Source organism: Desmodus rotundus, chromosome X (genome assembly GCF_022682495.2).
Source record: "Desmodus rotundus isolate HL8 chromosome X, HLdesRot8A.1, whole genome shotgun sequence".
In the NCBI taxonomy this organism is placed as follows: domain Eukaryota; kingdom Metazoa; phylum Chordata; class Mammalia; order Chiroptera; family Phyllostomidae; genus Desmodus; species Desmodus rotundus.
The window spans coordinates 48,094,982-48,119,764 of record NC_071400.1 but is presented as its reverse complement, the minus strand read 5'-3'; the positions used below and the strand labels follow the sequence as shown (position 1 = coordinate 48,119,764).

General features: G+C 35.6%; 1 protein-coding gene across 2 annotated transcripts in view; it reads left to right on the top strand.

The window, feature by feature from the left end:
* Positions 1 to 24,783, top strand: part of AMMECR1 (AMMECR nuclear protein 1) — a 148,328-nt gene that overhangs the window by 52,676 nt on the left and 70,869 nt on the right. For both annotated transcript variants that reach the window (XM_053917121.2, XM_024551624.3), the window contains exon 2: positions 16,042 to 16,152. In XM_053917121.2, the coding sequence (XP_053773096.1) occupies positions 16,042 to 16,152 (111 nt within the window). The remainder of the gene's footprint in view (positions 1 to 16,041; positions 16,153 to 24,783) is intronic.

The following is a 24,783-nucleotide window of genomic DNA, read 5'->3' as shown; positions in this document are numbered from 1 at the left end:
GCTGTTTTAAAATCCTTGTCTGCTAATTCTATAACCATCATTTCTGACTATGTTTTTATTGACTAACTTCCTCATCGTTATGGGTCACGTGTTAGTGTTTCTGTGAATGTTTATTAATTTTTGGATATCAGGTACTATAACCATTTATTCTTGATTGTTTTGATTTTACTGTCTTCCTTCAAAGAGTATTGAAGTTTGTTTTGTCATCCATCTAAATCATCTGTGCATGAATATTTTTCAACACTTGTTTTAAATTTTGTTAGATTGGACGCAGAGTACCATTTATTCTAGGCCAGGGGTGTTAAACTCATTTTCACCAGCGGCCACATCAGCCTTGCCGTTGCCTTCAAAGGGCTAAAATAATTTTAGGACTGTATAAATGTAACTACTCCTTAACTGTTAAGGAGTTGAAATTATATTACATTTATATTAATTTATACGACAGTAGCCCCAAGGGATGGGAGGAGTGAAATGGAAGTACGTTGCTAAGGTCCCTATGTTGTATGTATAGTGATGTAATATTACTTGAAGGTAGATTGCAGTAAGTTAACGGTTCATCATATACAACCTGGAACAAACGTCAAAAAAGGCACAACTAATAAGCTAATAATGGCCGTAAAAATAAATACTAAAATAAACACATTTAATACAAAAGAAGAAAGAAAAAGAGAAACAAAGAACAGGTGTGAAATATAAAAAACAAATATCAAATATAAAGATGTCAGACAAACAACCATATCAAAGATATACTAAATATAAGTAGTCTAAATACTCCAATTAAAAGGCTGCAAGACCCAACTATATGCTGACTCTAAAAAACCCACTTTAATAATAATGACGGATAGGTTAAAAATAAAAAGATAGAAAAAGATATATCATGCAAACACTAATCATAAAAAGGCTGGAGTGACTATGTTAATGAGACAAATTGGAATTCAAGACAAGTGGTATTAACAGGATGAGGGGGATATTTCATAATGGTAAAGTGGTCAATTCATCAGGAGGACAACAATCCTAAGTCTATGCTCCTCATAGAGACTCAAAATACATGAAAAAAAGCAGATAAAAATGAAAAGATAGACAAAACCATAGTTGGAGTTGGATACTTCAACACTCTTAGTAATTGACAGAACAAGTAGACAAAAAAATCAGTGACGAGATAGAAAACGTAAGCAACACTACCAATCAACTATACCTAATTGACATTTATAAAGCACTGGACTTAACACTTCCAGAATATATCTTTAAAAAAAAAATTCGCATGGTGCTTAATTCATTGAAATTAAGAACAATCTAACAATAGCCAGAGGGGAGTGGGGAGGGGACAGTGGGGAGAGGGGTTTACAGGAGCTACTATAAAGGACACATGGACAAAATCAAGGGGGAGGGTGGAGTTGGGGGAGGGAGGTGGGTTTGGCTGGGATGGGGTAGAGGGGTGGGGAGAAAATGCAGACAACTGTAACTGAATAACTAAAAATTTTTTTAAAATAAAATAAAAAAATAAAAATAAATTCTCATGGTGCATTCACTAGGATATACCACATTCTGAGCCATAAAACAAGCCTCAGTATACTCAGAATAATTGAAATAATACAAAGTATGTTCTCTGATCAAAGTGGAATTACATTGGAAATCAATAACAAAAAGATAATCTTATCTGGAAAATTCTCAAATGTTAGTAAATTACACAGTATACCTTTAAATGAGTCATGGGTCAAAGAAAAAGTTATAAGGGAAACTAGAAAATATTTTGAGCTGAATAATAATATAAACACAATACACTGAAATTTGTGGGATACATCTAACAGTGCTTGGAGGGAAATTTATGCCTTTAAAATAAGGAATATCTAAAATCAGCAATCTAAGGTTGCACCTTAAAAAGCAAGAAAATGAGTAAATTTACCCCAAGGAAGTGGAATAAAATATTAGAAGAGTAAAAAGCAATAAAATAGAAAACTAACAATAAAGAAAAATAAATTTAATCAATAGCCAGCTCTTTGAAAAATCAATAAAATTGATAAAGTTATAGCTAGACTGGTAAAGATAAAAAAGGGGTAAAGATACAAATTAACATGAATTACCAATATCAGGAAGGAAAGAAGGGCAACCCTATAGATCCTATAGGTATGAAAAGGATAAGGGAATATAGTGAATAACAAACAAATTCTACAATTTAGAGGAATTGAAAGAATTCCTTGATAGGCACAAATTACGAAAACTGACTCAAAAAGAACTAGAAAAACTGAATGAATTTACATCTATTAACTAAATTAAAATTCTAATTAAAAATCATCCCATAATTAAACTCTTAAGTTCCAGTGACTTCAATGGTGAATTCTGTAAAATATATACAGAAAAAATAAACCAAATTTGTGGACACAGGAGTGTGGCATCACTGTAAATACCAAAAAACTGACAAAGATATTATAAGAAAAGAAAACCTAAGACCAATATTCCTGATGTACATACACACAAAAGTCCAAATCACCAAAAGTGTAATCACCAAACATTAACAAATAAAAAATGAACTTCAACCTTTTCCTCACAATATACACAAAAGAATAACTCATAATGTATCATAAAACTAAATGTAAAAGCTAAATTATGTATCTTCTGGAAGAGAACAGGAGAAAATCTTCATGACCTTCAGATAAAGATTTCTTCTATTGGACATAAAAACATGAACCAGAAAAGAAAAATTGATAAAATTAAACTTCATCAAAATTTAAAATGTCTGTTCTTCAAAAGATACCATTAAGAAAATGAAAAGACAAACCGCAGACTAGAAAAATATATTTGCAATACATATATGTGATAAAGATTGGCACCTGCATTATTTATTTATTTACTTTTTGTTGAATTTATTGGGGTAACATTGGTTAATAAAATTATGTAGGTTTCAGGTATACAATTCTATGTGTTCACCACCCCAAGTTAAGTGTCCTTTCACCACCATTTAACCCCTTCTGCCCCCTCCTACCTCCCTCACCTCCCTTCCTGCTGATAATCAACATATTGTTGTCTCTGTCCAGGAGTTTTTTCCCCACCTTTTAAAAAACCTAAAACTCAGAAGAAGACAATCCAACTTAAAAATGAGTTAATGAGTTGAACAAGTACTTCCCTAAAGAAGATTAACCACGTGAATGAATATTAACTACTTGAAGAGCTGTTCCATATCCTTAGCTATCAGAGAGCTGCACATTAAAACCACAGTGAGATATCCCTACACATAAACTTGATTTTTTTAAAAAAAGACAAGACCAAGTGTTGGTGAGGATGCGGACAACTGGCATGCTCGTACAATGCTGGTAGAAATGTAATTGGTACAGCCACTGGAAATTAGTGCAGCCAATTGGAAAATAGCTTGGCAGTTTATATATAAAGTTAAATATATACACCTGTACATGGCTCAGCACTTCTCTTTGTAGGTAGTCACCTAACAAATTAAAAATTATGTTCACACAAAAACTTGATGCAAATATTATCTTAGCTCTATTTATAGTAGCCCTAAATTGGAAGTAATGCAAATATCCATCAGTGGATGCGTATATAAATAAGTTTTTGTATATCTATCCAGTGTAATACTACTCAGCAATAAAAAGGACAGAACAACATGGGTGAATATGAAAAGTATTATTCTAAATGAAAGAAGCTAGGCACAAAAGACTGCATATTGGATGATTTTATTTACATGAAATTCTAGAAAAGGCACAATAATAGTGACCAAAAGCAGGTTAGTGTTTGCCAGGTGCTAGGAGAGTGGGTTGGGGATTGGTGGCAAAGAAGCATGAAGAAATTGTGTGGGTGATGGAACTTTCCTATACCTTGATTGTGGTTTAGGTTATGTTTGTATATGTTTGTCAAAATTTATTGAATTTTACACTAAAAATAAGTGCTTTTATTATATAAATGATACTTTAATAAAGTTGATTTTTAAAAAGAGGCACTTTGGAGATGAGGATGTCAATTCAATGTGGGGAAAAAAAACCCTCAACCTTTTAGATACTTAATAGTAGAGAGGTTCTTGAGCGGTTGAACTTTTTCCTGAAACGTAAAAGGAGGAGGGAAGCAAAGGCAGCATAAGCAGCCCTGATACAAAATAAGGTCTCACTTGAGCACTTGGTCACTACATCCTGCCTTTCTTCTTTCTCATAAAGTAAGAAGGGCTTGCTGAATTCCTGCTACAAAGCTGAGTCTATCCAGCTCTTTCTCCCCACGGAGCAAGTAATCCAATACAGGCCCTTAATATCAAAACAGTCACCTTCCTAAACCCAGTCAACATGTGAAAAACAAATATAGCAAAGTTTTATTGCAGCTCTTACTTATTAAGCTGGCACATCACATCAGGTCTCCTTGGAATGGGAAAGAACAATCTAGAAGGAAGAAGCTGGATAACTTTCCAGCTCTTGTTATGTTAGTGTTTAAATCAATCAGCATATTTTCTCTGGTAATTTGAGTGGGTTCTCATAGTAAGACAAGATGGTAGAAGATAGGCCATTAGCTGGGGAGGTAAAATATAGGTACCAAATCAAGCCAAAACAAAACAAAACAGAAGTCCCTTAGCTGTCTATTGTTTTGTTTGAAGTGTTGTGAATCCCCTTTTCCTGACCATCCAGCATACAAATTAGCAAATGGAAGTACCAAAACACCATTCCATAAAAGTTTTTAATGGCATAAAAAGACTTGACTGTATTAATCAATATTCATTCTTTTTTTCCATACTTTTCCATTGTATTTTTCCATTACCATTTATCCCGCTTATAACCCCCTCCCCGCCCCCGCAATCACTGCACACTTGTCCATGTCCAGGAGTCCTTTTTCCTTTGTGCTGGGTCCCTCTACCCGGCCCCCCTCCACAGATGACATTCAGTCAATATTCCTTCTTAAAACTCCTGGATCCATTTATCCTAGTCTCTTATCTCTTACTTTTGCTTATGTTGAGTTTAGAAGTATCTTAAAACTTTAGCAGAGATTATCTGTTTTTGCTTGCTGTGTTTTATATATAAAAATTCATTCTTTTTCCAGTAAATACTGAGTCTCAAACCTTAAAAGTTTTTTGAAGAAAGTTTCAGAATAGGAATTCCAAATATGAATTATTTAATTTGGAAAATCTATAGCAATTTGTCATTTAAAATTTATTTTATGAGTTAGATTTTCAGGTAATGGAGATTTGTGGTTTGTTCCTGTTATCAGAAAAAAACACAGCTATTTCATCCTTACAGTGCTACCATATGTGAAATTTAATACCCAGTGCAACGTCAACTAAGAACAGAAAATATGTGCAAGTACGGGATTTTTCAAATGCAGGCAGTCTTTTTCTTCTAATTTGAGACTAAAATACCAAAATTAATAATATAGACTATCTCAGTATATCAAGTCTGAGACTGAATTTTTTTTAAAGCTTACAGAAAATTCTTGATTCGGTCTTGCTATAAGGAAGAAATGGTTCTTTCACTTCAAAAACTGTCAGAATCAAGCTAATCCTTTAAAGTATGCTTGTGATTTGGCTGATTGTACGTTGGTGGTGATTATCCTTGATTTATAAGACTCACACATACTTTTACCCTTCCCAGTCATATGTAAGACTTTAGACTACCCCTCTTTCTCTGGCATTTGCTAGTTAAATTACATTATAAAACCAGCTAAAAAAAGAACATAATGCTACTATAATAGAATTTGGGGGAACACCAGGTAGAGAAAAGTACTGAAAGATTGGTAGTTCCTGATTCCCACTTTCACATATTTGTTGTTTTCTGTACTAAGGCATACTGTCTGTTGAAGCAGTGTCTCCTTATTTTCGTGAGCCTATGAGATACAGGCTATTTACAAAGGTTGGAGGGAAGAGTGTGGTATAAGGTTATAATGGTGATTTAGTGCATTTTCCTTATCTGCAGTAAAAGATTGGTTGAGAAAGTGTAAAATGCATTGGAACCTTACCTCCCCCCACCCCCACTATTTACCAAGCTTTCTATTCCTCTCCTTGCAGGGCTTCCTATCAGTTTCAACTTCAAGTTATCTGGAAGACTTAAGTTTTTTTTATTATTAATTATTTTATTGTTGTTCTTTTACAGTTGTCTGCATTTATTCCCTACTACCCCCAACCCCAGCCAAACCCACCTCCCTCCCTTGCTTCCCAACCCCCTTGGTTTTGTCCATGTGTCTTTTGTAGTTGTTCCTGAAGACCCTTTGCCCCAACTGTCCATTCCCACTTCCCCTCTGGTTACTGTCAGATTGTTCTTAATTTCAATGTCTCTGGTTATATTTTGCTTGCTTGTTTCTTTTATTGGTTAGTTTCCAGTTAAAAGTGAGATCATATGGTATTTGACTCTCACCGCCTGGCTTATTTCACTTAGCATAATGCTCTCCAGTTCCATCCATGCTGTTGTAAAGGGGAGGAGCTCCTTCCTTCTCTCTGCTGCGTAGTATTCCATTGTGTAAATGTACCACAGTTTTTTGATCCACTCATTTACTGATGGGCACTTAGGTTCCTTCTAGCACTTAGCTACTGTAAATTGTGCTGCTATAAACACTGGGGTGAACAGGTTCTTTTGGATTGGTGTTTCAGGGTTCTTAGGATATAATCCCAGCAGTGGAATTGCTGGGTCAAAGGGCAGTTCCATTTTTAGTTTTCTGAGGAAATTCCATACTTTTTTCCATAGTGGTTGCACCAGTCTGCATTCCCACCAACAGTGCACTAGGGTTCCCTTTTCTCCACAACCTCTCCAACACTTGTTTGTTGATTTGTTTATGTTGGCCATTCTGACTGGTGTGAAGTGGTATCTCATTGTGATTTTAATTTGCATCTCTCTGATGGCTAGTGATGCTGAGCATCTTTTCGTATGTCTCTGGTCCCTGTGCATGTCCCCCTTGCAGAAGTGTCTATTCAGGTCCTTTGCCCATTTTTTAATTGGGTTGTTTGTCTCCCTGAATTGGAGTCATGTGAGTTCTTTTATGTATTTTGGAGATCAAACCCTTGTCTGAGGTATCTTTGGCAAATATGTTTTCCCATAAAGTTGGTTTTCCTTTCCTTTTAATGCTCTTCTCTTTATCCCTGCAGAAGCTTTTTAATTTGATGAGGTCCCATTTGTTTATTCTTTCCTTTATGTCCCTTGCTTTAGGGGACGTAGCAGTGAAGATGTTGCTGCGTGGAATGTCTGAGATTTTCCTGCCGATGTTTTCCTCTAGGACTTTCATGATGTCACGACTTATATTTAAGTCTTTCATCCACCTTGAATTAATTTTTGTGTATGGTGTAAGTTGGTGATCGAGTTTCTTTTTTTTGCATGTAGCTGTCCAGATCTCCCAACACCATTTGTTGAAGAGGCTATTTTTGCTACCTTTTATGCTGCTGCCCCCTTTGTCAAATATTAATTGGCCATAGAGACTTGGGTTTATTTCTGGGCTCTCTGTTCTGTTCCATTGGTCTATGTGCCTGTTTTTATGCCAGTACCAGGCTGTTTTGGTTACAGTGGCCTTTCAATACAGTTTGATACCAGGTATTGTGATCCCTCCTGCGTTGTTCTTCTTTCTCAAATTGCTGCAACTATTCGGGGTCGTTTATGGTTCCATATAAATTTCTGAAATGTTTGTTCTACATCTGTGATATATGTCATTGGTACTTTAATAGGGATTGCATTGAATCCGTAAATTGCTTTGGGTAGTATGGCCATTTTGATGATGTTAATTCTTCCAATCCATGAGCATGGTACATGCTTCCATTTGTTTGTGTCTTCCTTAATTTCTTTCTTCAGTGTCGTGTAGTTTTCTGGGTACAGGTCCTTTACCTCTTTTGTTAGGTTTATTCCTAGGTATTTTATTTTTCATGTTGCTGTATCAAATGGGATATTTTTCCTGATTCCTCTTACTGATATTTCATTGTTGGTGTACCACCAAAAAAAACTACTCCACCTAATAAGTGAATTTGGCAAAACAGCAGGATACAAAGTTAATATTCAGAAATCAAAGGCATTTTTGTACACCAACAATGAAATATCAGAAACAGAAATCAGGAGTTAAGTCTTATTCATTCAGTAATGATTCATTCTTTCATTCATTCACTAAAAAGCCTCATTAAGTAATACAAATTACTTAAACAATGAGATGATAAATGGAAATTTTGATTTGGTGGAAATTTGTAGATATTCTCTGGAACACCTGAGTTTGATGAAGGCTGGATATACAATAGGAAAAAACGTAGCAAGAAGATTGAGAGGGAGTCAGAATGGGTGCTGGGAAGCCAATCAAAAATAAACTGGTGGGTTTTGCCAAGACCACTGTGGCTCAGTTGATTGGGCATCCATCCAGAAAGCCAAGGGTCGGTGGTTTGATTCCTGGTTGGGGCACATACCTAGGTAGCAGTTTGCCCCAGGTCAGGGCGTATACAAGAGGCAACCCATCGATGTTTGTCTCCCTCTTTTTGTCCCTCTACTCCCTCTCTTTAAAAATAAATAAATAAAATCTTTAAAACAACCAACCAAACAAACAAAAAAAACAACTGGGAGGTTTTGTTATGAGCTTCTTATGGGACTAGTATGGAATCCCTTAAATTGGGTCTAATATTTCTGGCTGATCCAGCCTTTCCAGTTTGTCCTGGTACCTGTTTGAGGAGGGGGAGATTGTGCTTATAAGCCCACTTGCATAATACTGTGTAGTATTCATGAGATTTTCCTATTTTCTGGTATTTTAGAAACATATAGGTTTGCTATGCACATTTTTCCTCCTATACTGGGGAAAAATTTGGAGAACCAGCTAACTTCTAACTCTAACCAGCTTGTTGACTCTACATTTAGTCTCCCTGGATTGCTTTTTTTCCACCTATAAAATGAAAAAGAAACAAATAATCTGTTTAAAGTTCTTTTAACTAATACATTTAGATACCTTATTATATAAACTTTTAACTACACGCTAACATTTTTGTTAGGGATTTACTGTGGACTGAATTGTGTCCCCACAAGATTTCATATGCTGAAAACCTAACCCCAACTGTGACTGCATTTGAAGATATGGCCTATAATGAGGTCATTACGGTTAAATGAGGTCATAGGGTGGGGCCCGATCCCATAGAACTAGTGTCATTATAAGAAGTGCATACTCACTGGCTCTTTCTGCATGCTCCGATATAGGAAGGCTTTGTCAGGACAAAGCAGCCATCTACAAGCCACATGAGAACCTTGACCTAGGACTTTCCAGCCTGAAAATTGTGAGAAAACAGATTTCTGTCGTTTTAGCCACCTAGTCTGTTGTATTTTGTTATGGCACCCCCAAAAGACTAATACAGGATTTAACCATACTGATTACATATTTACATACGAATTGAATCTGTAGTTCATATGATTTGTAAATGAGATATATAACTCACTGTTGGAATAAGAAGTGAAAGATTTTAACTTGGTGGTGGAAGGAAGACTCTGCCATTTCTGTTTTTCTCTGAGCACCTAGGCCCTAGGGAATTATGGTATTGAGTTGGACATTATGAGTAATTTGAGCTAAGTAGCAGAAGAACCTGAACATAGTTGAGAAGCAATTATTATTTGAAGGCAGAACGAAAGAACCAAACTAGAGGGCTTCTCTCTTTACCCATACCAACCTAAAATATTAATAAACTTGTTGAATACCCATTATAGTAATTAGTATTACACTGGTGGGGATTGGTATCATATTGTTAATGTTACCATCTAGACTTCATACTTCATTCTAAACAATCTAATTTTAATGAAGAGCAAATGGCCAGAGTGGGGGCTTGCAAATGTGTAAAGCTGTCTTTTTTTAACCTGTTTGCTGTGGTATGGCAGAGGAAATAGGATTTGTGATACAATATTATTAGGTAAATACACCTGTTTTATAGTTGTACCCCTCTCCCACAAACATATTTGTAGCCTGTTCTGGCATATGAATAGGAGAGTCTCAAAGAGGGGCAGAGAAAGCGGCATGCAACTTGGACTGGGGAATATCCTGCCCAGATTTACATTGCTCTTCTGTACTGTTGTTGGTTCCATGCAACTACATTTTCCTGAGAGCTACTACTATTGACCTGATAGTATTGGCTTCCAGTTGACAGGGAGGATTCACCTAAATTAGGTGGTTACTTCCTGTTTCTGTCCACACACTTGGAAAAATGAAGAGTTTCTCCAAAGGTTTTTTTAAAAAAAGGAGGAATAAAATGTTCAGAAGTAGGGAAATTCCTTAAAAAGTAATGTCTGCTTATCCTCAGATAAGTATTTCCATTAATATTTCTTTTCACTTTAATCTCCTTTCTAGTTTGTAGTATATTTTTCATTTTAAGTAGGTGGCCCTAAATCATGGTAAAAGTTTTTTTTTCAAAAAACATTCCATCTCTGTCTTACTATGCAGTGTTTTCCTTATATCCTTGTCATTGAGCAGCTTCTCTCAACAGGCTCCTTTTTGTCCTTTGATCTGTCTCTGATTATGTTGATGTCGTATGTCCTTTTGGGAACTCATACATCTTAATAGTACATTTAAGAATGAAATTGCCTATTTTTTCCCTCTGTGTGTTGGGAAAAATAAAACTTTTTGTTGATATTTTTAGATAATACATATGGAATGTCCCCATAGTCGTTGTCCTGTACAGAGTAGTTATAACACACAAGATATAGTCTTTTGGGCTTATTTATGTTTATTTTGTTTCAGTCTACTTTAAAGTCATTAACTTCCCAGTGTTTTCCCATTCAATATTGCTTTTAGGTATTTTGGGTTTTTTAAATTCCATATATGTAGTCTTTATAGAAGACATTGTTTGAGCCTTTGCAAATGAAAAATTAGAGTTCCAGATTTTGAAGGAATAGATTTATTCTGCCTACTAAAACTCTGATTTCTTCCATCTTCAGGCATGTGTCCTAATCACAGTGGGGTTGTCAAGTAGAAATCCCTCCCATCTCTTTTTTTAAAAAAGATGTTAGTTAGTTATTTATTGTTAGAGAGAGGAAGGGAAGGAGAAAGAGGGGGAGAGAAACATCAATGTGTGGTTGCCTCTTGCACGCCCCCTACCGGGGACCTGGCCAATAACCCAGGCATGTGCCCTAGACTGGGAATGGAACCAGCAACCCTTTGATTCGCAGGCGAGCACTCAGCCACTGAGCAACACCACCAGCAAAATCTCTCTCATCTTTGACACAGATCTTTCCCCGCTTTCCACCTACAAAAGCAGATGTTGGTAAGGAACAGGGAGAGTGCAGACAGTTCTGCATGTGCTTTGCCTCTAAGTAGGGCTCTTTAGAACACGTACTCAACAATGCCTGAAAATTCATAAAATGTTAAATCTGGAAGAGACCACAGTGTTGTGCACTTTTACATCCCCATGCTCTTACTTATTATGAAGTGCCTTTTCTTCCAGGCTGCCTGGCAAAATGCAGCTTATCCTCTACTGCCCTACCTCCTGAATACACCAGCCCTTCGTTGGTAACAGCATAGCATTATCAGAAACCGTGTAATTCCCCCCACTGTGTGTTTCAGTGCCTTCCAACATATTTCATAATATAGTGTTTGATCTGTGTTTTTTCTATTTACCCTACAAATGTTGTGTGCTTGCATAGAGATTATAGTAAGAATGATGTCCATATATATTTTAGTAGGATAAATAAAGAGAATTGAAGGTAAAGTACTTTTAAATGACTTTCATTTCTTATGTTTTTGATAGGAAATGAATTCACTCACACTTTTAGATTTCTCTCTCAAGTCACTGAGGAAGAGAATATGTCACTTAGTTCTGTGTTATTGAGAAGCCATCATGGTATTTTAAAGACATGTGATATATGTTACAGTGTGATTCACTTTGTTCTGGGTCTGCCAAGGGTTACACAGAGACACTTTGTATAGGTGTTGCTATGAGAGATTGATATCTTACTTTCTGTATAATGGTTGTTGACATTGACTTAATCAAATTGAAAAGTAAAAAATGTAAAGATGAAATTCATCTTTAGAGATAATGTGTGAATTTTCGGATGCTAGTATTTGTGAGAAAATGATTCCTTCTAATTTTTGTCTTTCTGATCTAGTATTAGTCAAGAGCAATTAGAGAAAATTTCCAACTGGAGCATTAGAGTATTGTCTCAACTTACAAGATACTCAGTACACACAATATAGAAAACAGAAAACCTGGACTTTACATTGTGCTCTTTATGTTAGTACCTGTACTGTAGACCATTCAGTACTCGAATACTAACATCGACAACAACTTGGCCTTATACTTTAGTCATCTTTTTCAATGCCTCTGGGCATTTGGGTCCTAGAAAAAAGAAATTCTTAGTACTGCTCCCTGGTTTGTACACTGTTTATTTGGGAACCTATCTGCCATTGTGGCTACCTGTCAGAACTCAGAATAATTTAAATGTTTCAGGTGGGTGATTGAAGTGCTTCAACAGGCTATCTTTTCACCCAACCCCTAATGACTGACTAGAGAGAAAGAATGTGTTCTCTAACTCAATAGCATATTATCAGAAATATATAACCTAATGTATGTACCCCTAAGATTTAAATTTTTAGAAAGCTGAAATGGCCCTGGCTGCTGTGGCTCAGGGGATTGAGTGCCAGCCTGCAAACCAAAGGGTCACTGGTTCGATTCCCAGTAAGGGCACATGCCTGGGTTGCGGGCGGTCCCCAGTAGGGGGCAGGAGGAGTGAACCACACATTGATGTTTCTTTCCCTCTCTTTCTCGCTCCATTCCCCTCTGTCTAAAAATAAATAAATAAACAACAAAAATTCTTTAAAAAGAGAAAGCTGAAAACTACTTTATTATACTAATAATGCTGTGAATACTCATATTAACACTAACCATCCCCAACTGTAGAGTGTTTATCTTTTTACAAAATGTCCCAAAATGTGTAAATTAATGAATTTAATAAAAGTGACATAAAGTTGCTTCTAATGAAAATAATTGTTTTTAGACTTAACCAATAATTGAGGCTGTCAGTAGTTTGCAGCTGAATCCAAACATTTTCTGTATTAAACTTAAAACTATCTTACTTTCTTTATGCCATTCTATTATAGTTGATACTTTGATAGTGTTGATGCTTGAGAGATTGTATTTATTGGCAATAATTTTATCTAAAATTTAAAATAAATTTTCTGGTTTCAGAGCATTACTTTGTTAACGTTTGGTATTGTCCTTCACCTATCTGAACGCTACTCATTTTTATGGGCCAAGCTAAAGATGATCATAGTTGATGAAATTTTCTTCTATCCCAGTAGTTTAATTTATGGCATTTGGGAAATAGTTTGTAGTACTCATTTCCGTTGCCTTGTCTTAATTTGCTGTGAACATACTGGCGTTCTATACTGGCTGCTAGAGAGCAAGGACTGTGTTTTCAGTAACTATGTATTTCTTTTTCTTTTTCTTTTTTAAAGTGTATTTTATTGATTATGCTACTACAGTTAGTTGTCCAATTTTTTTCCTCCACTTTATTCCCCTCTGCCCTGCACCCCGCTTCCGTCAGCATTCCCCTCCCATTAGTTCATGTCCATTGGTTATACATATAACTTCTTTGGCTTCTACATTTCCTACACTGTTCTTAATCTCCCCCTGTCTATTTTGTACCTATGATTTATGCTTCTTATTCCCTGTACATTTTCCTCCATTCCCCCCACTCCCCGCCAATAACCCTCCCTGTGATCTCCATTTCTGTGATTCCGTTCCTGTTCTAGTTGTTTGCTTAGTTTGTTTTTGTTTCTGCTTTTTTTTTTAGGTTCGGTTGCTGATAGTTGTAAGTTTGTTGTCTTTATACTGTTCATATTTTTGATCTTCTTTTTCTTAGATAAGTCCCTTTAACATTTCATATACTAAGGGCTTGGTGATGATGAACTACTTCAACTTGATCTTATCTGGGAAGCACTTTATCTGCCCTTCCATTCTAAATGATAGCTTTGCTGGATAGAGTAATCTTGGATGTAGGTCCTTGCCTTTCATGACTTTGAATACTTCTTGCCAGCCCCTTCTTGCCTGTAAAGTCTCTTTGGAGAAATCAGCTGACAGTCTTATAGGAACCCCTTTGTAGGTAACTGTGTCCTTTTCTCTTGCTGCTTCTAAGATTCTCTCCTTCTGTTCTATCTTGGGTATTGTATTGCTGATGTGCCTTGGTGTGTTCCTCCTTGGGTCCAGCTTCTTTGGGACTCTCAGCTTCCTGGACTTCTTGGAAGTCTATTTCCTTTGCCAGATTGGGGAAGTTCTTTCATTATTTGTTCAAATGAGTTTTCAATTTCTTGCTCTTCCTCTCCTCCTTTTGGCACCCCTATGATTCGGATGTTGGAACATTTAAAGTTGTGGCGGTGGTTCCTAAGCCTCTCTTCATTTTTTTGAATTCTTGTTTCTTCATTCTGTTCTGATTGAATATTTTATTTTTTCCTTCTGGTCCAAATCCATTGGTCTGAGTCCCGATTTCTTTCCCGTCACTGTTGGTTCCCTGTACATTTTCCTTTATATCACTTTTCATAGCCTTTACTTTTTACTTTTTACTTTTTACTATTTTGCGACCAGACTCAACCATTTCTGTGAGCACCCTGATTACCAGCGTCTTGAACTCTGTATCTGATAGGTTGGCTCTCTCTTTGTCACTTAGTTGTATTTTTTCTGGAGCTTTGAAGTGTTCTTTCATTTGGGCCATATTTCTTTGTCTCTGCATGCCTGTTAGGTAGTAAGGGGTGGAGCCTTAGGTATTCACCAGGGTGAGGCAACCCTCATTGTTCTGTTGTGATGCTGCATGTGGGGGAGGGGTCTGAAGGGGAATAATGCCGCTTGCTGGGCTCTGGGCCGGCTTTGAGTCACTTCCCCACTACGCACAAGCAAGTTGAGCCCTTCTGGTACTGATTCCCGGGTGGGTGGGTTTGTGTACATTCCAGGACCCTGTGGGTCTCTCCAATAAACTCCCCTGTGGGGCTGGGAGTTTCTCCCACTGTGGCAACCCCCAGAGATTTTTACAGCCAGAGGTTTTGAGGCTTTGTTTTCCTGCACTAGAATCCTGGGTTGTGTGTTGTGTATCGCTCCCCAGTTGTTCCTCCCAGTTTTCCACATGCAAATGTGGGACCACCTAGTCCACCACCCGCTGCCTCACCAGCTATTGTGCCATACATCCTCTCCACCCTGGCTGCCCGTCTCCACCCCTCCTACCGGTCTATATGAATGTTTCTTCTTTAACTCCTTAGTTGTTGGACTTCCATACAGTTCAATTTTCTGACAGTTCTGGTTGTTTTTGTTTTTAAATTTGTTGTTGTCCTTCTTTTGGTTGTGTGAGGAGGCAAAATGCATCTACCTGTCCCTGCCTCTTGGCCAGAAGTCTCGGTAACTCTGTATTTCTTGTAGCACCTTCCACAGTATTTTGCCCTACTATATTCAGTTAAGTATCTATTGAAATTAGTGGTTTTCCCGTGATTTTCTCTTTTTCTTTTCTTTTTTAAAAAAGATATTTATTTATTTATTTTCAGAGAGAGGGGAAGGGAAGTTGAAAGCAAGGGAGAGAAATATTAGTGTGTTGTTGTCTCTTGCGTTTCCCCCACTGGGGACCTGTCCCACAACCCAAGCATGTGCCCAGACTGGGGTCAAACTTGCGACCCTTTGGTTCATAGGCTGGCACTCAATCTACTGAGCCACACCATCTAGGGCTCCCCTAATTTTATAGACTAGACTTATGACTCAATCAGTAACTTGAGGTTTAAATAAAATATCAGGTAGTTAGCCAAGGCTCTATAGTCAAGATTGCCCAGGTTTCAGTTCCTACTTTGTTATGAATGAACTGTGGGACTGCCTCATATCTAAAGTAGAAATGTCAGTAATAGCACCAGCCACCTAGAAGTGTCGATGAGGGTAACATAGATAATTCGTTTAAAACATTTATTGTGTTGCCTAACGTATGCGCAAAACAGTGTAGGTGTGATTATTGCTAAATGCAGTCCTATTGGGCTAGACACAGCCTCTTGAGGTCCTGCCATTTGGTCTTTATATCTCAGATATCTAACCTTGCATATAATAAATACTCAATATAAATACCTGCTTAAGTTGAATTGATTGATTTACCTGATTTTTATCTTCCATTACAGCCCACTGTTTGTAACATGGAAGATTGGTCGAGACAAAAGATTGCGTGGATGCATAGGTACTTTTTCTGCCATGAATTTGCATTCTGGACTCAGGGAGTACACACTTACCAGGTGAAGAACAATTTTTGTTACCTCTGTTTCTACATTAAAAAAAAAAAAAACTTGCAAAACTTGAACCTGATTCTTTAATTTCTTTTCCTTTACTAAATTGTCAACTACTGACTCCTTTCACATTCTCTTTTTTTCTTTAACCATTTGCCATATCTCTGGTAACATGTTTTTGATATATACTATCATAATATAAAATACTGTGCCATAGATGTTTTGAAGTATTTTTCTTTCAATATCAGATTATTTTGTATAGCTTGAATATCAGTGACCAAATACCTATGGGTTTTTACACAATAATAGTTCTTGTGTTTTCTCTGTTAGGCTTTTAAATAATTGTTGATGTATGTTTTCATCTTGCACATTTTCTTACACTTTTATGTATTTTTGAAATTGAACCAAGAACCTAGGAAGAAAGTAATGCCACAGCCTGGCAGCATAATCATTCACATTCATACTTCATCCAGAATTAATTGTAGCTTACTTATTTTGTTTCATCTAACATAAGGACAAAATAATGAATGCCTCATTGCACTTTTTTAAGACTTTGTTCTTAATTCCTGAATTCACAAAAAGCTATCTAGTATGCCATCTGATTTTTCTTTTTGGTTCAAGTTCACATTTCCAGCAAACTGTATTCCAAAATATTTCAAAAGAAGAAAATTCCTTAAATAATAAGCTATTAGTAAAGGAATCTCCCGTTTTTGTTCACATTTCAGGGGGATTATCTAATATAATTTCTATAATTGCAATATGCCCAAATGTCCATCCAACAAGAAATTGGTCCCTTGTGACTATTGATACTTGGGGAAAGTTGCTTATTCTCCAATAGATAAAGTAGTTATTACAGTATGTATTTTGTTCTATATACATAGTAGGGATGTTAGGGAGGTGTAGGGGAATGAAGTAATAATCACTACTTTGCTTCATGATTAACGGTGTGGAACATTCATTATTTTACTATAGGATTGCATAAATGCAGCTCATAATACCAGTAAATAAATTGATGGTAACTGTATTCTTTTTATTTAAAGGTATAGCTCAGAGCTATAGGGTTTACTTAGCTTACAATAAAGACCAAAAAGAAAAGCAAAGGTTTGGAGGGTCACATTTATTCTTAGATTTTCACAGGTATTAGAAATTTGGTGTTTGGACTTGATTAAATAACATACAGGCGGTAAAGGGGTCAAAATACATATTCTGGATATAACCACAACTTGCTAAAGGTAGTGTAAATGCTAGTCTAGGCATGTTAGATTTTTTTTCATGACATGAAATACCATGGACTCATTTTGAGATTTCAGCAAATTCTGCCTGTGACTCCCTCTTTGGGACAGGTACATATGAAATGATACTTTTAATAGCTAATCAAAGCAATTAATTATATATTTCCTAATATAAGTTATTACGAGGAACACTGACTTGTTCCTTGGTATCGCCTGAAGATAAAAGGGTTCTATGACAAAATATACAGGGTCCAGCAGAAGTAACTCCTGCTTGAATGTGGTTGGTAGTATAATAATATGGGTATAGTAATTCATAGTTTTAATTTGAACATTTCACCTAAAATGTGATATGGTATCCTTGAGTGTGATACTGTTATGTTACAGAATACATGCTTATGATTTTGTAATAAAAGATTTTGTAATAAAAAAGGGATGTTATTTGTGCTGGACTTGTATTTTGGAAGCACTGGTTAAACAAATTTAAACGGCCCTTGCTCATTGCAGGAGCTCTCAGAACCTGTATGTTCACAGCATTGTCCATCTCTAAGAGCGAGAGAATGCGGTGCTTTCCACACTTCAAGTTTTTTTTTGGCTATACAACCCTTTTATTCTACTACCCCAGTGTCTTATGCAATTAGTGTTCCAAGGAATATATTTTCAGAAACATTAATTCTGTTTTAAATTTTTTAAATTTTCATTTGTAGTTGGGGAGTCTATGGAAACCCTCTGTGCTTTCTAATGAAATGTCCCAGTGTCAAATATTACATACTTAAGATATCTTTAGTAGTTGCATCTGTAGTTGCAATTTGATTTTGCTTAAAGAAAATATGATATTTTTGCCTACACTGATAAGAAAGGATGAAAATACCCAACTTTTCTGGACTTGTGGATCTGTCTTCAAGGGTACTAGAGGATTTACAGTGTATTTTTTCTGATAATAATGTTGTTCTGAATTAATTGTTCAAATAGTTGAACTTAGAAATTTACCTACATTTGTATACGTGGTTACCCTCATTATAGTCGGTAGCTCTTCCTGTTTACTTTTCAGCTTTTTCATCATTTTTTAATACAACTTCCTGAAATTGTATATGTCACATTAGGGAGATGTGTGGTCTTCTCATTTTTGTTTTGCTTAACTTCTTTTGCTTCATATGATAACAAGAGTGAAGTTATTTAGAAGAGATGAACAAAAGAAAACAAGTCTTACAATATACAGTTGCTTTTTCCTGGATTCATTTTAGTATCAAAATTGTGGAGTCATTTTTAAAAGTTGCAACATGATGCCTTTCAGTCCAGTTGGGGCACTTACCCCTTCTGTGTGTGGCTGCTGTTGCTACTGTGTTGTTATCATTGTTAACAGCTACCATTTATTAACAATCTTATTACATGTCAGACACTGCAAGGGAGCTTTATATACATTGTTCTAGCAATAATTCTTCGGTGTTAATGTCCACACTTAAATTTTTTATTTATTGAATTTCTTGGGGTGACATTGATTAATAAAATTACTATATATGTTTCAGGTGTACATTTCTATAATACATCATTAGTATATTGTATTGTGTGTTCACCACCCCTAAGTCAAGTCTTCCATGACCATTTATCCACCCTTTACCTTCTCCTACCTCCCCTACTTTCCTTTCCCTCTGGAAGCTAAGATTTACAGAATACATATAAATAATTTACCTATTCACACATATAGCAAGTGGTAGAACCAGGATTCAAACCAGGCCATCTGACTGCAAAGCCCAAACTCTTAACTGCTACATTTAAGATGAGACAACATACATTTTTCTGAGAATTTATGTTTTGGAGCTTCATCATGAATATAATAAACCTGGAAGCAGATTACTATAAGTTATATAAATCATGGATCAATAATTCTTCAGAAATTCTAGTTAGGAGTTAAGATTGAAATTCTGGACTGTTATTTTCAATTCCAGGAAATCCATAGATGGAATTGTATAAACTAGTCAGAAGAAAATTGACTTGGATTAATATTGTAGAAAGGGATAATGCTAATTACAAAAAATATATTACTGTGTGGTATGAAATTGTGTTCACTGGATACATGTAAATAATGGGCTCCATTCCAAGAAGAATATGGTTTTCTTAACATAATAATTGGTGATTCTTGGAGTCTGTTCTTCTAATCTTAAAAAACCCATAAATCACAAAATTTACAAACGGAATAACATGAAGTTAGGAGGTTGGAGATAAAATGGAAGGAGAAACCAAGACAAAAAATAAACAATGAAATTAAAGACTTACTAGGAATAGGTCTCTTTAAAAAAAGATCATATCTGGTTTTTCACTATTTTCAACTGCAATTAAATAGACTGTTGTACAGATTTCAGAATGTTACTCAGCTGTGTACTTTTTTTATCATAAAGTACACATAACATAAAATTGACCATCTAACCAAGCTCAAGTGTATCGTTCTATGGCCTCAAGTTCATTCGATGTGTATCATCACTACCATTCATCCTGAGAACTTTTTCATCTTCCCCAACTGAAATTCTGTTCCCACTAAACACTAACTCCCCACTTCTCCCTCCCCCCATGACAACCTTCATTCTACTTTCTGTATCTAAGAATATGAGTCTTCTAGGTACCTCAAAAACAGTGTTTGTCATTTTGCGACTGGCTTATTTCATTTAGCATAATGTCTTCAGGATTCATCCATGTTGTAGCATGTGTTAGAATTTCCTTCCCTTTTAAGTCTGAATAATATTCCACGGAATGTATCTACCACATTTCGTTCATTCAACCATCTGTGGGCACTTGAGTGGCTTCCAATTTTTGTCTATTGCAGACAATGTTGCTATAAGCATAGGGGTACAAATACCTGTTTGAGTACCTGTTTTCCTTTTAGAAAGCCAACCGTTTCATAGAAGACAATGATGTAGTTTATTTGTGGTCCCTTAATCTTTAAAAGCTAAACCTTAAAAAAAAATGACCAGATACTTTTAAAATGAAATACCTATCCTGGGTTAAGTTTTTAGGTATAAACCTGCAGTCTTAGAACACTTGTCATAGTCAAGGGGTATGTTCTCTTGATTGAAATTTTGATTTTAGACTGAAGTAAAATCTTATAAATAGGCTGAGGATTTCCTCCCAATTGTAAAAATGCATAATTTCTGTGTAGATAGCAGGCAAACTTTGTAAGATTTACAACATAGAACCGTTAAATAGGTTATTTTGTCCTTCTCCTGTAGACTCTGGGTAAAAGCAGGAAAGACTATAGTAAATAAGAAGCAGGATAGAGAACTCAGAATCACTGATAGAAGTTTATCCATGTTGACAAATTAATGTCCACAAATAAGTATATTTTTTAGTGGTCAAAACTTCAATGTACAAATATTCTTGTCCAAGTTGAAGAAGAATTTCTAGTATTTACCAAGCTGCTTGCACTTATGGCTTTTATATGTTAGAAAGCAAAGACAATTTATTTCTACCATTTTAGTACTTAGATTGTATACTTTTATTAGATAAGAGAATTACAATTCATATAGATGAACACAAGCATCACAAAGAATATTCCTTAAATTTCTGGCTAATAAATTGTCTAGCCAAGTGTAGGTTTATTTCTTTATGAAAATTCAAGTTGATAGTAATTTTTCTAGCATGAAAATCACTTATATAAGTAATAGGTGTGTTCTTATTTTGTAAAAGAGGAATGTGGATTCTAAGTGATTATAACACTTATATAAGTGATTGATAAATATGTTCTTTTTTCTTAAAAGAGGAGTATGGTCTGTCATCACACTTAAAAGACTGTCTTTTCTTCTAGTTTACAATGTTGTACGTAGACCTCTTCACAGTCAAATAATTATGCAGGTGTGGGAGGTGTCTGGAGCTGGATTCTGAATGGTGCTACTTTTTGCACTGCTTAACTCTGAGAAATTAGCAATGGAAGTTTGTTCCTTTTGGGGGAACAGTATGACCACATAAAAGGTGACATGTTTTGTTTTGGAGTTTTGTTCTGTGTGGGCGAGGGGGGTGGAAGATAAACTGATGATTTTGCATGTTATAACCATTCACTTACTAATATTATTAGGCTTTTTGAAATATTAGAAATAGCTAACAGATCTACTTTATTACTTTCAAAGGTCCTATTTGCTTTTATATTTTGGTGTTGTGATCTGTCACTTTTCTATAGCAGGGTGAGTTTAAAACCATTATAAGCAGCGTAATTCATATTTTCCCACCTCAGGTTGGACTATTTTGTGATCATCCTTATTCTCTGTTTAGGTCTCTAAACTTGGCTCATTGTGAACATGCACAGCCCCCTTACCACCAATTTAATATCAGTCCTCACAGTAGCATCACCCAGATTGATTTTTTCTTATGAAAAGAAAAGCTGTATATGAGTCACTTCTGACTATACACTATTGCCATGGAAGCTAATTCTGGAGATGTGAAGGCCAGACTATTTTTGGCAGGTGTCTAGCAAGACTTGTGGCTAAAATACGCTTTTCTGAGAAGTAAATTAGATGTTATCAAAAACACTATGCAAAATTAATTAGCTTAATTTACAGTCTACATGTTGTGGCCTTTTTACAAAAGGCAGGATGGTCTGATTCCTAAAACTTATACCTAACTTGTTAGTTTCAGTGTATAAATTACCAAATGAAAAATTGTTTGTCAGATTTGATAAGTATTTAATTTGAAGTATAGTTTGGAACCTAGGTTGTTATATAACCTTTACTCAAAATTATCCATAGGATCGGACAGTTAAATATGATTCGTGGAACTCTAGAATTTTCATTTTAGCCACGAGTTTAATGCACTCCTTCATTATCTGTGGTTGTGCTAATGTGCAGAGATGTGGCCAAAAAATGTCCAGCAGAATGTGGAAAGAGAAATTAAAGAGTAAGGACCATTTCCAGTATGGGTAATGGCTCCTGAGTTACAGAGAATTATCTGATTCATAGCACCTACTGCCACAGGAATTAAGCATAGCGAGTATATCAGATTCTAATTTCTTATCCTGTGTTCCGGATACTCAGAGTCTTCAGCTGGAATCACCATGCTACTTTGACCCTGCTCTTGCATCTAACTAAACTTTACCGTTATGCTACTGGAAGGTTGCAATTTCCCCCTTTAATCGTGTTTAAACAGCTCATCCTGCAAATCTCATCTAAATTTTGCCTTCAGAATTTCTAATATAGTAGGAGAGATAAGATGTTATATGAATGATCACAATCCTAAGTAGAAAGTGATTTTTGCCAAAGAGGTAGAGGATGATACTGAATGATACTCTACATCTGCAACAAAAGCAGAAATGTATGTAAAGCAGTTAATGAAATTATTTCATTTAATTCATCGTTCAGTTTGAGTAAAAGCAAACTACTTTATACGAGTTTCTGGCTTTTCTTTATCCTACACGGACAAAAATGTCCAAATTACAAGGATATGTATGCATCGTTATCACCAAAGTGACCACATATAAGGCATTGAGCATTTTGAGAGATTACTAACACATATTTGAAGGGGAAAATGAATTTTCTATGAAAAAATAAAAACCTCAGACATAGACACTTAACAGGTTGTGTACACTCACGGACACACACGTAGTTCACCAGAGTAGCTAGGACCAGTAGGAGTATAGCCCTGACATTTGGCAAGGGCAGAAAATTAAAAGTTAATAGTTTCGATTCATCTTTCCTCTTGTTCTATTAAAATGAATTTCATATTTTGTTTCATTACAGTAAACTAATATCTACCTTCTTTCCTGATAATCATTGCTGGAGATACTTTTCATTTATTTTCAGAGGAAAGACTAAAGTGGTGAAGATAAATTAGAATACAAATATTGTATGAAATCATTATTATATTAGATGTGGTCTAAAATTATACTGTAGGCATTTAACAATATGTTTACTTTTGTCGGAGCATTTACAAAATAAATATAGAGTCTACATATAAGTAAGTGTCTAAAGTATTTGAGTCATTAGCACCTGAACGAACAAGAGGACGGATTTGTGTCTTAGGTGTTCATAAGACACAACACCAGCGCACGCTCAAGGCGATTATTCCTGTCTACAGTATCAGGAAAATAATGTGCTCCTACCACTTCAGGAGGACAGTGTTGCTAGTAATTTGAGTACTTTAAAATAATTTTATGTTGAGATTTTTGTGCAGCAATTTAACTTTGTGTTTTTAATTATTCTTTTATGAGCATGAGAAAATACTTTTTAAAATACTTCCTTAAAAGGCAAAGAAACAAAGCCATTCTTCATGATCTTTGCCCTTCCCTCAAACTTTACCTCAAATGTGAACATTCAAAGTAGTAGCCCTTGAAAAATTGTCCATTTTGTTATTGTTAAAAAGTTTAGTGTTCTTTAAAGGCTAACCTATTGTTGTTAGCCTTTTATCTTGCATTATAAATAATTTTATCTTACAAACAACTTCCAGATTTTTTTTTTTGCATTTTCAAATTCTCACTTTTTAAATAAAAAGCAAACATTCCCTATACAAAAGACTTGTCCTGAAGAGCTACATTATTTGAGCTGCTTCTTAACAACAACAAAAAATTGGAAAACCCATGCTATATAACAAATAAAATCAATGTGGACAAATGTTAACGTTTTGAAAAGTTCCATTGCAATAAGAATTTTATAGGTGCTAAGAATTCTTAAAGATGAGAATGCTGTCTACTATATTCTGTTGAGAATGAAGTTCTGATCATTAATGTCAACTGTACAGTATCAGTAGTTTGAAACTTAAAAGTGAAGAAAATAGATTCATAAAATACAGATTTATAATTAACCTCATGTTCAGAAAGATTTTACAATTTTACTTCAGCTGACAAAATTATCCTATAAATAAACATGGAAACTATAGGCTTCATCATTCAAACTAGATCATCTAATAACATTTTTATCCCTCATTTTTAAAATTGATACATTGAAATGCTAACTTTTGTGTCCTTCCTGGTGGTGAAAGAGAAGATTTAAAAAGCCATGAAATAAATTCTTCAGAAGCTTTAATTAAAGGGATTACCTGTGGCTATACCTGAGTACTTTCAGGACTGCTTTGTATGTTCCACAAAGCTGACTTAAAAGGTTCCAACTGTTGCCACTTCACTGAGGATGGGAGGAAAGAATCTCTTTTAAATTCTTCAGGCTGCCTTAAACCTAAGGCATTCTTCTACAAGGACCTTCTATTGCTCCCTGGCTAAGGGGGATTGATGTGTTTACCCAGGTTTGGAGAAGTGTGCTGAGCCTTTGAAAGGCATGTTGCATATGAAGAGCAGCAGATAACCATACACTGCTGGCTAGACTGTGCTGCTACCGAGGTCATAGGTCCAATCCGCATTTGGGCTAGTTTGCTTTGTTTTGCTCCATATCACAGACTGCACCCTACACCCTAGGCAGTTGATTACAGGGGGGGCTCAGACAAA